At 44.6% G+C, this 17,112-nt stretch overlaps 1 protein-coding gene across 13 annotated transcripts; it reads right to left on the reverse strand.

Annotated features, from left to right (window-relative positions):
* Positions 1 to 2,680: 2,680 nt before the first annotated feature.
* LOC484314 (T-cell-interacting, activating receptor on myeloid cells protein 1-like) lies at positions 2,681 to 8,292 on the reverse strand. 13 transcript variants are annotated; one of them, XR_005354449.1, is made up of 7 exons: positions 8,181 to 8,236; positions 8,008 to 8,074; positions 6,042 to 6,077; positions 5,621 to 5,911; positions 5,071 to 5,360; positions 3,613 to 3,816; positions 2,681 to 3,239 (listed from the first exon to the last, which is right to left on the reverse strand). XR_005354449.1 is itself a non-coding variant. In XM_038527867.1 (7 exons), the coding sequence occupies exons 2-6, from the start codon at positions 8,015 to 8,017 to the stop codon at positions 3,617 to 3,619; spliced, it is 834 nt and encodes a 277-aa protein (XP_038383795.1). In that variant the 5' UTR covers positions 8,018 to 8,042; positions 8,181 to 8,245; the 3' UTR covers positions 2,681 to 3,239; positions 3,613 to 3,616. The 13 variants fall into 13 exon arrangements, 8 of the variants coding, with proteins under 8 accessions (XP_038383795.1, XP_038383790.1, XP_038383791.1 ...); XR_005354450.1 differs by having other exon boundaries at positions 3,808 to 3,955; positions 5,064 to 5,360; positions 8,181 to 8,234; XR_005354451.1 differs by having other exon boundaries at positions 2,681 to 3,259; positions 3,808 to 3,955; positions 5,064 to 5,360; positions 8,181 to 8,234.
* Between the last annotated feature and the right edge of the window lie 8,820 nt (positions 8,293 to 17,112).

Below are 17,112 nucleotides of genomic sequence, written 5' to 3' on the forward strand. Positions count from 1 at the left end.
GATAGAACTATAAAATGATCTAGCAATTCTGCTTCTGGGAATATACTCAAATGACATAGAAACAGGATTTCAATGAGATCTCTGCACACCCGTGCTTATTGAAGCATTATTCATGACAGCCATGATATTTCCAACCCAAATACCCATCAACTGATGAATGGATAAAAGGATGTAGTACACAGGAGCCTGGCTGGCTGTCCCTGGACATGTGACTCTTGATCTCCAGATTGTGGGTTCAACCCCCTTGTTGGGTGTAGAGATTACTTGAAAATAAAATCTAAAAAAAAAAAAAAAAAAGGAATACATATACACAACGTAATGTTAAAAGATACCCTGCCATTTACAACAACATTGATGGACCCTGGGCACGTTATACTAAGTGAGATAAGTCAAATGTAAAGACAGGTAATGTATGGTATCACTTATATGTGAAATCTAAAAATGTCAAACCTGTAAAACAGAGAGTAGGTGGTGATTGGCAGAGGATGCAGGGATTAGACTAAGGTTTTTCAGGGTACAAACCTGTAAGGAGTAGTAAATAAACGACAGAGATCTAATGCACAGCATAATGAATATAGACAATATCATAAGTATACAACGTGACAAATGTCGCTGCGACAATCATGGCACAACATATCAATGTATCAAACTAACAGCTGTACACCCTAATTTTGCACCAAACGTATTCAGTAAGAATACAAAAATGTCTGGCATGCCCTATTTTAAGACTTCAAAGTATTAAGTTGGTTACACTAATAGAAAGCCCTGGAGAGAAAAAGACCCCCTTGCATATTTAGGGCGCTCTTTGAGATGCCACACCCACAGCGCCTGAAATCCAGGAACCCTCCTTCCTCTGCTACGAGGCGGCGGCGGTGGGGGGGGTGCTAGCTCCGGAGGGCCCGCGCAGGACCCCGGGTGTAGGGGCGCACCGCAGGGCGCGGGGAGCGCTCTTTAGGGCCGGCTCGGGAGCGTCCACCTGGCGACGCCAGGGAGCTCACGGCCCGTACTCACCTGCTGGGAACACCGCTCGTCCTCCCGGGGCGCGGCCCGCAACCAGCTCACGGCACCCGAACGCCGGCGGGACGGCCGCGGTCAGGCCTCTCCTGGCGCAGATGGAGCGCACCGAAGCTTCCCCAAGGCGCACGCGGCGCGCAGGCTCTGGCTGCGCGCGGAGGGGCGCCGGGGCGAGCCCCCACCCCTGCGGTCCTGCGGCGGGAGGGCGGGCGCGCGCGGAGGGCGGTGCGCGGGGCGGGCCGCAGGTGCCTCTCCCGGTCGCGTCCCCTGCCCAGACTCAGCAACAGTCCCAGCGCCTTCGGGGGAATGTCTAACTGCCCCTCACCGACCCCGCCCTGTGAGAGGCCCCAGTCCTTAGTCCAGCTGGAGGTCTGCTCACTGGGAAAAACCTGCGCCCCCTACTCTCCACCCCCGCGAACAGAGCCAGGCCCGCGCGGGCCGCTGGAACCTGTACTCCCCAGGGTGGGGCCGACGCATCAGTCACCCCCTCTGGGAATCAGTAGGGTTGGGGATCACTCTGTTTCACAGCGTTGGAGAGCAGTGCTTCATTTGCATCCGATCTGGGTGCACGTGTCTTACTGGGTGCATGCGGTATGCTGAACACCTTGCTGGGACTGGTGGCGAGTAGGTGAGCTCGCAACCACTGTATTTTTGTTTTAATATTTTATTTATTTATTCTTGAGAGACACTCAGAGACAGAGAGAGAGGCAGAGGCATAAGCAGAAGGAGAAGCAGGCTCCGTGCAGGGAGCCCGACATGCGCCCACTTTAGCTTAAGCAGAAGGATGACCTTGCAAGGAAGAACGTAAAGAACAAAACCCACAAATTGGAAGTGCCGTTAGAGGTCATACAAGGGCAGGGAAGGCGGGGGAGGGGGAAGACTTCCCGGAGGATGTGGGATTCCAATCACGTTTTGAAAAATTGAATGTTCTGGATGAGGCAGAGGTGGCAGGGAGTATAAAGGAGTGTGGTCTGGCTGTAGTGAAAGGTTTATGTCAGAGAGCAGGGAGCAAACCAGGTGGGGAAGTGGTCACCAGTGCCTTTGGGCCTCACTTTCAGAAATGACCTCCGCTTCGAGTTTCCCTCCACAGCAGGGAGATGCATCTTCAGGCTTCAATAAAAGGAAACATCTCACGGCTGGTTTGCAATTTCTGGACCTCATGGCCTGTTGCTCTAAGAATGGATACACCTTGGGGGCGCCTGGGTGTCTCAGTGACTTAAGCATCTGCCTTCAGCTCAGATCATGATCCCAGGGTCCTGAGATTAAGCCCCACATCTGGCTCCCTGCTCAGCAGGGAGTCTGTTTCTCCCTCTCCTTCCACCCCATTCGTGCTCTCTCTCTCTCTCACTTTCTCTCTCAAATACATAAATAAAATCTTTTAAAAAATCGATACACTTTGGTATAAATCTTATCATTAACTAGTGAGTAGCAAAATTAGACTGAGATATGTGTGTGCTAGATATAAACTTTCAAAATGATACTATTTTTGTAAATTATTTTGGCATTTATTCAATTTCTGTATACCAGAAGTCTCAAGGGAAGAGGACCCAAATCTTTCTTGACCTAAAGGGAGTATGTTGATGCTTTGGGGTTTGGTCTCGAGAGCAACAGATGATTTATGAGAATGGTTTTGATGGCTTTCAATGACTTAGACATAAACCCACAGTTCAGAAAGTTCTTTTCCAGGACATTTGTTCTTAGCTTTTGATTTCAGAAACTACGATCACAGTTAAGTAAAAGATAGTTATTTTCAAGTTTATCAGGTCATGGAACACCTGGAAGTCATGCTGTATTACTTTTACTAAAACACTGTGGAATGCTATATCACACTTAACTATTGTGAAATTTAAATTCCACCTTTTCCATATCCTAGTACCAGTAAAAAGGATCCTGGTGCTATATGCTTTATTAATTTTGAATTTGACACAGAAAAAATTTTACAACCAAATGATTCTATCTTATTTATGTCATCCTGAGGACCAAGAAGCCATTAATATGGAGCACAGTTCCCGGTCACTCTCTCCCAGATGATACTCTCAGAAGATGCAGGGACCACTTTGCGACTTAGGTAATGTCAGGAAATAAATGAGATCACATCTCATCTGCAAGCTTCCCAAACCTCCTTCTTGGTGTGCCTTCTGTCCCAGGAAGGAGGAGAACCAGAAGATCTCATAAGCTGTTAACTTGATCAAGGACTCATCATTCCACCTGGACAGCTGTGGAGCCTATGCATGGAAGGACAGACCTGAGATCAGAAAAAGGTAAAAGAGAAGGAATATTTCTCCTGGCCTCCCAACACAGGTTCTCCACTGTGGAACATCACCCCACTCCCATCCTCCACATCTAGGGGTGTTGGAAAAAGTACAGTAGTCCTCGCTTGTTATCTTCTCCCGCACTAATTGGGGTTTCTTCATGGGAAAGAGAAAGCGTGCTAAATGTTCCCACAATGAACAGGACAGTCCCATGTGGTGAAGAAATACCCCACCAAAAATGCCATTTGTATCCATGTTGAGAAACACAAGAAGTCCCCCTGGCAGAGTTTGGTGTTTCGAGAACCCCGTGCCACTATACCACCCATGACCAAGAGAAGCACTCAGCTGTTCTACACGGATCCACGTGGAGGCTCCTTCTGGCTGCACCAGGCTTCCACCAGGAAAGCCCCCAATATCACCACAATTATGGCAGCCAGACCCAGGCGGATGAGGTTGCCCGTGGTGTAATCCCCCGACGACCTGTTGTAATCCCCCCACGTGGTGTAATCCCCCGACGTGGTGTAATCCCCCAATGTGGCACCTGGAGGATCTGGGAGAGAGAAGAGGATGAGCGCCAGCCAGGAGAGGAGCATCCTTCCTTCTCAAGTGGATCTGCCCAGTGTGACTCTCTGCACCTGCTTATATTTCCTGGCCAGTGGTCAGCTGTACCTTCCCTGACATCGGGATCACTGAAAACACAACGTGAGACTTCAGGAGAGTTGTAGTGGGGTCTTCCTTTGCCTTCTTCCCTCTGTGTTCTCTCTGCTTTATCTCCCTTCTTGTGTTTCTTTGCTCTTCATCTCATTTCCACCCTCCCACACTGCCATTTCCCCTTCTCCCTCCTTGTGGTAGGAATCAGGCTTAGGAGGAACCCCTACAACCCAAGTTGCTGCACAGAGCGCTGAAGTACCTCAGTGGCTGCGTCTGCTCCCCTCCTCCTGCCAAGACTTACTGCCGCCAGGGAGCTCAAGAAGACTCAAGCTTAGAGGCTGAGCATCAGGACCACCATGCATTTCATTTCAGCTTCACCCAAGAAGAGCCAGGGCTCAGCATTGGCCCTGGTTCCTAGAGAGGACCCGCATTTGCATTTGCATCTTGCAACCCACACGTGCCATGAGTGCAGAGCTCCTGTCCGAGACCATCAGCAGCAATGTTCCCTGGAGGCAGAGTCTGCAGGGAGACCCCCCTGATGCCCTCTGCACCTCTCAGGGCTGCCCACCCGGACCTTGCTTGTTAACTACAGGCTGTTTGCGGACCATGGCACACACACAAACACTTAAAACACCCAGGAAGCATGGCATGGCCTCCAACGAAGTAGCGTTCTGCCAAACACAGAAGATCAGTTTAGAAGACACCACATCTGTGCCACAAAAGCAGGCGAGTGGGGAAGCACCACGTTCTAAGAATGACAAAGGTACCACCATGACGTTTCCATCACCGGGATGACGCAGGTGGCAGAAGGGGCCCTGGTGGTGGCGGGATGGATCGTTGGGAGGAACAACTTGAGATGTTATCCAAGAAGGCAAAACAACAAAGGCTGAAGACTAGAAAGTAGGAAAGGAGAGACTTAAAAAGGAGATGACCGTGAAAACAAAGGAGAAACAGGAATTGGGAAATAACAGAAGAAATGCTCTCCAGTTAAAAAATATATGTATGTTGCACACCTGAAACAGATACAATGTGATGAGTCAATATAGGTCAACAGAACCAGAGAAAACAAATAAAATAGCCAAAATAAAAAGAAACTAATCAATTAATTAAAACTTTAAAATGTCCTAAGAATCATGCAAAACCTACCTCTCACCTGGATCTCCAGAAAATTGCTAGGCTGTGAGGTCAAAAAAGGGGCCCCTATCTGGAAGTACACGCAGCTGTAGTTCCCGGCATCACTGACTGTCACACTCCTGAGGGAGAAGTCTGTCTCCTTCCCTGCTGGATCCTGGACCCGTATGGGCTCTGCTGCTCCCGCCTTCAGCAGAGCGAACTTTATAGGCATGAAAATATTGTCTGGCCTCTGACACTGCAGGGTCACGGTTTCTCCTGCGGTCACCACACCTCTTTGGTGGGCTTGGAGGGAAGGTTTAGGGAACTCTCCTGGAAGAGAAGAGGGCTCCAAGGTCACGGGGAGAAGCCTGAGACCCCCCCACCCTGTTCTCCTGGCAGGGGTCCCACCAAGCAGGAGAGACGATAGATCCCTGGTCTCACCCTCTTCTGACTCTGACTACAAGCCCTGGGTGAAGCCCAGCCAAGTCGTTCTGCTGCTGAGTTTCTCCGTCTCCCCTTGCCCCCCACCCCCGCCTCCCTGGGGTTCCTCCCCCACACCTGTCCCTGTTACTCCGAAGCACCCTCCTCACCTGTCACCAGCAGGAGGAGGATGTCACTGGGCTGTGAATTTATTTGTGGGAGCTCTCTTCTATAGTATTCGCAGGTGTACGGTCCAGCGTTACGGGTTTTTAGGTCATTGAGGTGAAATTCAGCCACGCCCTCTGTGGAAGCCAGTGATTGCAAGGACTCTAAGATACTTCTTCCCTTTCTGAGAACAAAGTTGACGTTCTTGGTGGAAGTGTGGCATTGCAGTGTCACATTGCTCTTGGGAGGCATTATCCAGCTGGGCCAGGCATTGAGGAAGGGCTTGGGAAGGGTCTCTGGAAGGAAGCAGATTTGGGGATGGGATTTGGTGCCCTGAGCTGCTCTCAAGAAGTCTCTTTAAGGAAAGAGAAGGGACATGGGGAGTTTGGAGTGAAGGAGAGAGAGGGTCTAAATGAAGGAACTCACCATCAGTCATCCAGCTACTTTGGCCAACACACAGCCCTGTGAGAGAACTGTCCATGAGACACGAGCACCCGGCTGGAGGCCCGTCCCGAGGGGTCTCCTGGGCGGGGGCTGCTGCTGAGAACGGACCCTGGAGATCATGCAACTGGGTTCTCACTTCCCCTCACTGGACTGTGGCTGCAGCTGTGCTCTCAGCTCCTGCCCCATTTCTCCAGGAAGGTCTCCTGTGTGGCTCTCACCTCACGTGGCCCCAGGACTGGTCCTGGTTCCACAGATGTTCACAAACCCTGTAATTCTTAAGAGAGCTTATGTAGTCACCCTATGGGAGACACAAAGTGTTACTGTCCTATCAACACCGGGGTGGGGGGGTAGCTACTCTGTATTGTTCACCTTAGTATCTGCAGTGTCTACACAATCCTGGAACTGAGTTAAGAATAAACAAATGCACATTGGCCAACTGAAGAGATGCCCTAATTTAAGCGTGGCTCAGATATTTCAAGGATGGTAGAAAAATTCAAAGTCATAGTAACATCTTTTCCTCATTTCACCAAATAGACCAGCCCAAAGGCAATGAAAGCCCATGGATTACCCTAGAATCTAGGGATCAGAGACTATTGTGAAGACCAATCACATCACTGGGACCCAATCAAGCTAAGACCCATACTGTCCCTATTTGTGGAAATCAGGCTTTCTTAGCACCAGCAAATGGCTGTCCTGAGATGCCCCCAGCTCTACGTCCCTGGACACTCCAAAGCACTCTCCTTTCATCTCCTTCATCTCTTTGAATTCAGGTCTCAATGATCCCAACCTGGCATTTGCTCACACACCTCAAAAACTTTACCATTATGAAGATTCCACGCCTCATTCTTCATATTCCATATGACCAAGTGAAAGCAATTGTGACTTTGGAGCCAGACAAGCCTGGGTTTGAATATTGAGGTTTCTGCTCACTCACTGTATGGCCCTGAGCAAGATCCCTGAACTGTCAGTCCCTGAGTGTGTCTCCATCATGCAGTACTGTTGGCAAGAGTCAGAGCAGTATTTCTCACATAATGGGATACAAACCGCGGGGCTCTACAGATGGTTTTTGCTGTGACATAGTATTCGATAGCATTGATCAGAACATCAGAAAGGCATTACCCTTTCAAATCACTTCTACTCCTTTAATCACAACAAAGAATTTCTTGAGCTAAAGATCAACCACCTTATACAACTGTCTCTAGCCAGCTGCCCTTTGTAATAAGGAAGTAGCTGGTGCTCCTGAGTGGTTCAGTCGGTTGAACATCTGCCTTTGGCTCAGGTCATGATCCCAGGGTCCTGGGATTGAGCCCCACATTGGGCTCCCTGCTCAGCAGGGAGTCTCTTTCTCCCTGCTTATTCTCTCTCTCTCTCTCTCTCAAGTAAATAAACAAAATGTTTAAAAAATAAATAAATAAAAATAAGGAAGTAGCTGGCCATGGGCTCAGAAATGTGATGGCCAACAGCCCAGATACAATGTCCTAATGTCTTCCTTTACATTGTGTATGTATTTATGATGACCTTCTATCTTTGGTAAGTGACCCTGGCTTTTCTTTTGAATTTTTGCTTTTTACTGTAAGCTTTTGGCATAAAGTTTCCATCTTCAAATGAATGTGCTTGTTTAAAATAAAGATATCGGAGCGCCTGGGTGGCTCAGTTAGTTGTCTGCCTTTGGCTCAGGTCATGATCCGGGGGTCCTGGGATCAAAGGACACATTCTCTCTCTCCACCCTCCACTTATGCTCTCTCTCACTATCTCTCTTCCTCTCTCTCTCTCTCGCTCTCTCTCAAGTGAATAAAAAAATATTTTAAAATAGATTAATAAAAATAAAGATATTGAAAAAATAAAGAAAGATAAAATAAGGCTATTGAGTCAGTAAAATTTCAAATAAGTAGGGATGATATAAGCATACAGGACAGATCATGAGCATAGAATGTAAGTGTTTGCATACCGGAAAACATTTGATGGGTAAGATGTATCCAAAGCCTCCCAAGGTTCCAGACACACATGAAGCAGATCAATAAAGACAAGCAGATATTATTACTTCTCTTTCCAATTCTAGTGGTCAGTCTTTCTCCACCCACCTTCACCTCTAATCCCACTATATGAGCCTAAGAAACTTACCAAAGCAGAGGAGGCAAAGGACTTCAAGGATCATATTGCCCTGCAGCCTGCTTTATGGGCCCCTCTTTGGTTTCATCGACAACAGGGAGGGAAGCTGGATGTGGGCGGTGGCATCTTTGGCCAACCCTTCCCTTCCTTCCTGTCATGTAACCCACAGGTTTTTGTGTTCCAACCACATTCAGGAAACAAGAAAGAATAGAATGCTCCACCAGGTCATAATTAAAACACTGCAAACAGAGTGAATTCAGGGCTCAAACTCTAACCCACCTAGAAGAGCCAGACATGCTAGAAACCTGGACCCAAATGACTCTACTGAGGAGATGGAAACAGGTTGGTGCAGAGACTACTAGAGATTCTCTGGTCTATAGGAAAGACACTGGACTTTGGAACTGAACGAAGGAGTGTTAGTGACTACTTTTGAGTTAGGCTCCACACTAAGCCTACTTAAGATTCTCTCTCTCTCTCCCTCTCCCTCTGCCACTCTCTGCCACCCCACTCACACGCACGTGCACTCTCTCTCCCTCAAAAAAATAAAAAATAAAAAAGATTGGAAATGAGGAAACATAAAAGAGATGCATGGGCAGCCCCGGTGGCTCAGCAGTTTAGTGCCGCCTTCAGCCCAGGGCCTGATCCTGGAGACCTGGGATCGAGTCCCATGTTGGGCTCCCTGCGTGGAGCCTGCTTCTCCCTCTGCCTGTGTCTCTGCCTCACTCTCTCTCTCTCTCTCTCTCTGTGTCTCTCATGAATAAATAAATAAAATCTTTAAAAAAAGATGCACAAATACAAGGATTAGCTAGATGATAAATGTACATCCTACAAATAAGTAATTGCATGAAATGTAAATGGGTTCAAAATCATTTAAAATACTATTAGACTGGGTGTTTAAAAGAGCTAAGTATATACTGTTTTTTAAAGAGAAACACTTTTTAGAATTTTTTTTTTTAATTTTTATTTATTTATGGTAGTCACACACACAGAGAGAGAGAGAGAGAGAGAGGCAGAGACACAGGCAGAGGGAGAAGCAGGCTCCATGCACCGGGAGCCTGACGTGGGACTCGATCCCGGGTCTCCAGGATTGTGCCCCGGGCCAAAGGCAGGCGCCAAACCGCTGCGCCACCCAGGGTTCCCGAGAAACACTTTTTAAAAATAAAAGGAAACACTTTAGATACATGCATAGATGAGTTGAAAGCAAAAAAAAATACAAAAAGATATAACATGCAGGGATACTTGGGTGGCTCAGAGGTTTGAGCGTCTGCCTTCAGCTCAGGGCGTGATCAGGGGTCCAGGGATCAAGACCCACATCAGGCTCCCTGCATGGAGCCTGCTTCTCTCTCTGCCTATGTCTCTGCCTCTCTTTCTCTCTCTGTCTCTCATGAATAAATAAATAAAATCTTTAAAAAAAAAAAGATATAACATGCAAACACCAGAAAAGGTGATATGGCCTATATTAGTATCACATAAGTAGATTCTAAAGCAAGAAATGGCATTAGATATGAAGAGGAATGTTGTGCCCAAGATCGCGAATCCGAGAAACCGCCAAGGAGCCGACACCGATGCAATCACACGAGGGTTTATTTACAAGCTCGAGCCTGGGACCAAGTATACCCGACGCAGCAGAGCAGGGACTTGGACCCGAGACTAAGAGGCTTAGCAACTTTATAGGGGCCAGTGGCCAATGGGATCGCAGAAAGTTGCACAGACAAGCTGGTCCACTGAGCCGGATTTCCCGTTAGGGTGTGCCCTGGTCATTGACTAGGGCAGGGCAGTATCCCTGGGCTGGATTTCGGATTAGGGTGTGTCCTGGTCTTTGATTAGGGCGGGGCAGTGCCCTAAGTAATAAGCAGGTCAGCACAAGGCGGGTGCAGCCCAAAATAGAGTCAGTCCTGCTCTGCTTGTCCAGGGGTAGGGGATTTTGTTCAATTTCCTGGGTCCCACAGGAATACTTCCTAATGATAAAATAGTCAATGCAAGGGAAATACATAATAATCCTAACTTTGTATGCATCTACTAACAGATACAAAAAAATCCATAAAACAATTGTTGACACTATTAGATTTAAATAAACCTATAATAACATTTTACCTTTTAACAGATATTTCTCAGTGACTGCATTCCACATGAAAAAAAATACAAGTCAAAACAAAGAAAGGAAAGAAGGACTTTCACTATTCCAAGCAATCAAACCCAGGAACGATAAAAGATGCCATTTCACTCTCTATTTTACAAAAAGGTTTTAATGCTAACATGTAATGTTGATTATAATCTGGGAAAACTTCATATGCATAATCAGTTTTTAGAATGATAAATCAATATTCTTTACTAAATGGCAACTAGGTTATGAAGCTAATCTGCCTCCCCCCACACACACACATTTATAGCCTTCCATCTGGAAGTTTAAATCTCAGTAGTTTACCCTGAGGAATAATTAATGTTATCCAAAAGATTTACAGGTTGTTAATTTTAATTAGTTTATATCAGCAAGTGAGTTGGGAGCAATATAAATGTGCAGAAGTAGGACTGGTTAGTTACAAGTTCTTACTTCCATAGAGGGGAAGCCTATGCATCAATTTAAATCACATTATGGAGCTTAAAAATAAAAATATCAATTTTCTAAAAAGATGTGATTATATATGTGTGTGTGTGTGTATACACAAATACAAATATAAAGAAAAGAGCCTCAACATTTTTTTAAAAGTTTAAAAAATAAATCACACTGTGGAAGCAATTTACAACCATGTTGTGAGAAAGTACCCATTGGCATGGAACTCTTTAAAATGTATTGGTTTGTGGGACACTTGGGTGGCTCAGCAGTTGGGCGCCTTCAGCTTGGGCCGTGATCCTGGGATCTGGGATCGAGTCCTACATTGGGGTCCCTGTAGGAGGCCTGCTTCTCCCTCTGCCTATGTCTCTGCCTCTCTCTCTCAGTCTGTGTCTCTCATGAATAAATAACACTTCTTAAAAAAAATAAAATAAAATGTATTGGTTTGTGACAAAAGAAGATAACAGTATAGGAGCTATATACATATATATGTATATACATATATTATATACATATATCAGAATTTTTTCTTATATATCACCCCAAACATTCCTAAAGGAGATGAGCTTTACATTACTAAAAAGAAAGGATAAGAACCATATGATCATCTCAAAAGATGCAGAAAAAGCATTTGACAAAATATAGCATCCTTTCTTGATAAAAACATTCAATAAAGTAGGGATAGATGGAACATGCCTCAACATCATAAAGGCCATATATGGAAGGCCCACAGGTAATATCCTCCTCAATGGGGAAAAATTGAGAGCATTTCCCCTATGGTCAGGAACAAGACAGGGATATCCCCTTACTAGTTAACATGGTACTGGAAGTCCTAGCCTCAGCAATCAGACCATATAATGAAATAGAAAAGCATCCAAATTGGCAAGGAAGAAGTCAAAGTTTCACTATTTGCAAAAGACATGATACTCTATGTAGAAATAAAAAAAAAAACTCACCCAAAAAATTGTTAGAACTAATGCATGAATTCAGTAAAGTCACAGGATAAAAAATCAATGTGCAGAAATCTGTTGTATTTCTATACAACAATGAGGCAGCAGAAAAAGAAATCAAGGAATCAATCCCATTTGCAATTGCACCAAAAGCAATAAGATACCTAGGAATAAATCAACTAAAGAGGTAAAAGATCCGGAAGGATTGGAAGAAGAAATATTGTTAAATTGTCTGTACTACCCAAAGCAATCTACAAATTTAATGCAATCTCTACCACTAGCATTTTTCACAGAGCTAGAACAATCCTAAAATTTGTAGGGAACCACAAAAGACCCTGACTAGCCAAAGCCATTCTGAAGAAGAAAAACAAAACTGGAGGCATCACTTCAAGCTGTATTACAAAGCTGTAACCATCAGGACAGTATGGTACTGGAAAAAACAGATACATAGATCAACAGAACAGAATAGAGAACCTAGAAATGGACCCATAAGTATCTGGTCAACTAATCTTTGACAAAGCAGGAAAGAACATCCAATGGAAAGAAAACAGTCTCTTCAATAAATGGTGTTGGGAAAAGTGGGCAGCCACATGCAGAAAAATGAACCTGGACCACTTTCTTATACCATACACAAAAATAAATTCAAAATGGATGAAAGACCTAAATGTAAGACAGGAGACTACCAAAATCTTAGAGGAGAACACAGGCGGCAACCTCTTTGACCTCCGCTGTATAAATTTTTATTAGACATGTCACCAGAGGCAAGGGAAACAAAAGCAAAAATGAACTCTTGGGACTTGATCAAGATAAAAAGCTTTGCACAGTGAAGGAAATAGTCAACAAAACTAAAAGACAGCTTACAGAATGGGAGCAAATATTTGAAATGACATATATGATAAAGGGTTAGTATCCAAAATCTGTAAAGAACTTGTCGGGACGCCTGGGTGGCTCAGCGGTTGAGCGTCTGCCTTTGGCCCAGGGCATGATCCTGGAATCCCAGGATCGAGTCCCATATTGGGCTCCCTGCATGGAGTCTCCTTCTTCCTCTGCCTCTTTCTCTCTCTCTCTCTGTCTCTCATGAATAAATAAATAAATAAAATCTTAAAAAAAAAAAAAGAACTTGTCAAACTCAAAACCCAAAAAACAAATGATACAGTTAAGAAATGGGCAGAAGGTACGAATAGACATTTTCTCAAAGAAGACATACAGATGACCAATAGACACATTAAAAGATGCTCAACATCACTCATCATCAGGAAATACAAATCAAAACAACAATGAGATACCACCTCACACCTGCCAGAATGGCTAAAATTAGCAACACAAGAAACAACAGATGTTGGCAAGAATGTGGAGAAAGGGGAACACTCATGCACTGTTGGTGGGAATTTTTTTTAAGATTATTTATTTATTTATTTATTTATTTATTTATTTATTTATTTATGATAGAGAGAGAGAGAGAGAGAGAGGCAGAGACACAGGAGGAAGGAGAAACAGGCTCCATGCCAGGAGCCCGATGTGGGGTGGGACTCCATCCCGAGACTCCAGGATCGCACCCTGGGCCAAAGGCAGGCGCCAAACCGCTGAGCCACCGAGGGATCCCCTGTCGGTGGGAATTTAAACTGGTATGGCCACTCCAAAGACAAGTTTGGAGGTTCCTCAAGAAGTTAAAAATAGGGCACCTGGAGATATATATATGAAATCTTGCCATCTGCAATGGATGGAACTAGAGTGTATTATGCTAAGCGAAATAAGTCAGTCAGAGAAAGGAAAATATCGTTTGATCTCACTCATATGAGGAATTTAAGAAACAAGGCAGATGAACATATGGGAATGGGGAAAAGAAAAAAAGGAGAGTGGGAAGCAAATCATAAGAGACTTAATTATAGAGAACAAACAGGGTTGATGGAGGGAAGGGGGTGGAGGATGGGCTGGATGGGTGATAGAGATTAAGGAGGGCACTTGTGATGAGCACTAGGTGTTGTATGTAAGAGATCACTGAATTCTGCTCCAGAAACCCTGAGGTCGTGACTTGAGCCGAAATCAAGATTCCAAGGCTTAACCAACTGAGCCACCCAGATGTCCCAAAAGCCACAATGGTTTTGAGAGCTACGCTGGCAAAATTGCTGCCAGCATGAGCTTAAAGAAATTATAAAGGGGAGCCTGGGTGGCTCAGTAGGTTAAGGGTTTGCCTTTAGTTCAGGTCATGATCCTGGGGTCCTGGGACTGAGCCCCACATTGGGCTCCCTGCTCAATGGGGAGTCTGCTTCTCCCTCTCTCTCTCTGCTCCTCCCTGCAGCTTGCACTCTCCCTGCCTCCCTGTCAAATAAGTAAATAAAATCTTTTTTTTAAAGAAAGAAATTATACAAAGACTTGAAGGTTAAACTTTCTATGTACAGAAAGCAAGCTGAGAAACTGGGCCATCCAACCAACAGGGTCATATTCTTCAAGGTCCTCTTCAGATGTGGACAGGAAAGCTGATGAAAGACATCTCACAGGGAGGAAGCAAGACCTCACAGGACAGGGGATCCCTGGGTGGCTCAGCGATTTGGTGCCTGCCTTTGGCCTGGGGCATGATCCTGGAATCCCGGATCGAGTCCCACATCGGGCTCCCTGCATGGAGCCTGCTTTTCCCTCTGCCTGTGTCTCTGCCTCTCTCTCTCTCTCTCTCTGCCTCTCATGAATAAATAAATAAAATCTTTAAAAAAAAATAATAAAATCTTAAAAAAAAAAAAAGACCTCACAGGACAGTGGGCTGGGAAGCCCCTCATAGAGAACAGAACTGAAACTTTATGAAGGAACATTTCCACTCCCAGAATTGTGGCTTCTAGCAGCATTTTCCCAGAGTGATTTTGAAGTTGCTGTAAACCAGTAACTGCTGTACATCTCCTACACACACAGAGAAGAAACTTTTTCAAGTGAGAGTATTGTGGTTATCACACTTCTCTTTTGTCATCATAGATGTATGGGGCAGCTACTTTGTTTTTTAGTTCATGAGTCTTGGGTAAAAAGGAGCCACCTATAGACTTGATAATGATCACTAGATCTAGATTTAAAGCCTGGGGCCATTATTGGATGGAAATTTGAGGGGGCAGATCCTGGGATGGGAATGAGCATATTTAGTTCATGGGATGTATATGAATACTGTGGCCAAGAAGTTGTAATGCAATAGATCATTAATAGCTCTTTGACTATAGATTCAGCCATGTTATTTGCTTTGGTCAACAGGATAAGGTGCGAGTGGTAATATTTTAACTCCAGCCCAGGTCTTCAGGGGGCATGGCATATTTTGATTCAGCCCCTATGCATCTTCCATTTCCATGAAAAGAATATGTGAGGGCTAGCACGTTGTTCTCAGGGGGAAAATGAAGGATATGTGAACTGGAGCCACGTTACCCCATCTTAATGCAGAAAAAAATGGATAGAAATAAGTGGATCGGAGAAGGACAAACATTATATGGTCTCATTCATTTGGGGAATATAAAAAATAGTGAAAGGGAATAAAGGGGAAAGGAGAGAAAATGAGTGGGAAATATCAGAAAGGGAGACAGAACATGAGAGACTCCTAACTCTGGGAAACGAACAAGGGGTGGGTAGAAAGGGAGGTAGACGGGGGGTGGGGTGACGGGCACTGAGGGGGGCACTTGATGGGATGAGCACTGGATGTTATTCTATATGTTGGCAAGTTGAACACAATAAAAAATAAATTTATTTTAAAAAAGAAATAAGTGGATCTGAGAGATATGGAGAGCATGTGTGCACAATGTGCATTCACACACATTCCTATTACTAGCTAGGGTTGAATCTTAGTGATTTCAAACTTCAATAAAAATCAGGACTCACTTCCCATTGGTGTTCTGTTGGAAACTTCTGAAAAGTTGTGCTTAAAAAATAATTGCAGGAAAAGTTTGAGGTTGAATCACAAGGTGATGAGCCTATATGAGCTTCAAACAAAATGTCTTTTTTTTAATTATTTTAGTTTTTTATTTTTTTCTCCAACAATAACTATACCTAACACAAGATAATCATACCTGGAGGTCCTGAGATTTGTGTACACACTAACCTTGCAAAATCGCTGTTACAGAAACGTGTCCGGATCCATTTTTAGAAGAGGCATATTCCATCTAGTTGGCTGCGGTCTCCTCCACTTCCTATTAAGCAGTGTTTCTGTAGCAATTATGGTTTCCCCTGCCCCCTATGCAAAATGTCTTTAATAGACATGTAGAGGTCCAGAGTTGAAGCTTTTCCCCACTTACTCTGTCTTCCCTTCCAGTCTTAATATCTCCAATTATTTTAATCCCACCTGAGGGACTTGATCTATCTTGCCTTCTCAGAGAATGTATGAGAATCTACTTTCAGGTTCTTGCTCAGCTGTGTGTTACCTCTGCTAGGGTATTGTGTATCTGAAGTGCTGGCATCTGTTTTGAGCTGCAGTATACGATTTTTAAACCCTTGTAACATTGTGTATCAGCAGATAACCATGTTTCCTCCCACCTCTCATACCTCCAGACAGGGGATTTAATAGTTCTAGAAAACTGGGCAGCCCAGGTGGCTCAGCGGCTTAGCGTTGCCTTCAGCCCAGGGCCTAATCCTGGAGATCCGGGATTGAGTCCCACGTCAGGCTCCCTGCATGGAACATGCTTCTCCCTCTGCTTGTGTCTCTGCCTCTCTCTCTCTCTCTGTGTCTCTCATGAATAAATAAATAAAATCTTTAAAAAGTAGTTCTAGAAAACTGATGTATAGTTATTATAACATTATGGCATCTGCACATGATTTCAGCAATCTCATGGTTAAAGACTTGTGGTTAAGAGAAAGAAGAATCATAGATTAGTTCTTAGATGGAGACAAAATCTTGCCTGACATGGGTGGATGAAGACACATAGTGAACAGTATTTACTTTTTGCATGTCCAACTATTCATATCTAGTACATCCTAGTATGACTATCTTGACTGGGACATTGGCCAACTATCACTTACTCTCTGGTTAAATGAGACTGACCTAGCTTTCTAGCTACAGGTGTGCTCATGTCTCAGAAAGGCCAATTAGTGCAATCCATCACCTTGGCTACATCAATCAACTTAGGAATGAACATGTAAACCAAGATCAAGCAATGTTGAGTCCGCCTTATGAGTTTGTTGCAAGTGTTAGTGCAAGCACGTTATTTCTGCCTAGAGATGCTGGTGGATATCTTCCCAGCACATGAAAAGAATCAGCCTGAGAGTGAGGTCTACACAATGGAAAGTGGCACTTCGACTTGGAGAAAGACAGATTCCCAGTACCATTATTTTAGTATTTGGATCCCCTCATGCCTTGAACTCATCACAACCCTAGTGTTTTCAGTCATATGAAATAATCATTAATCAACAAGAGTTCTTAAATGACTCAGAGAGCAATGAGTAGCTGGGAAGGAAAGATTGTTGTACTTCTAGAGAGGAATTTGCT

Source organism: Canis lupus, chromosome 1, assembly GCF_011100685.1.
Source record: "Canis lupus familiaris isolate Mischka breed German Shepherd chromosome 1, alternate assembly UU_Cfam_GSD_1.0, whole genome shotgun sequence".
NCBI lineage: Eukaryota > Metazoa > Chordata > Mammalia > Carnivora > Canidae > Canis > Canis lupus.

Coding starts and splice junctions, on each gene's coding strand:
- LOC484314 (XM_038527862.1), bottom strand. CDS start 8,065: ATGTGTGTCTGGAACCTTGGGAGGCTTTGGATACATCTTACCCATCAA. Junction 6,078..8,007: donor TACCCATCAAATGTTTTCCG/GTATGCAAACAC, acceptor GTTCTCTCACAG/GGCTGTGTGTTGGCCAAAGT. Junction 5,361..5,620: donor CCTCCTCCTGCTGGTGACAG/GTGAGGAGGGTG, acceptor CTTCTCTTCCAG/GAGAGTTCCCTAAACCTTCC.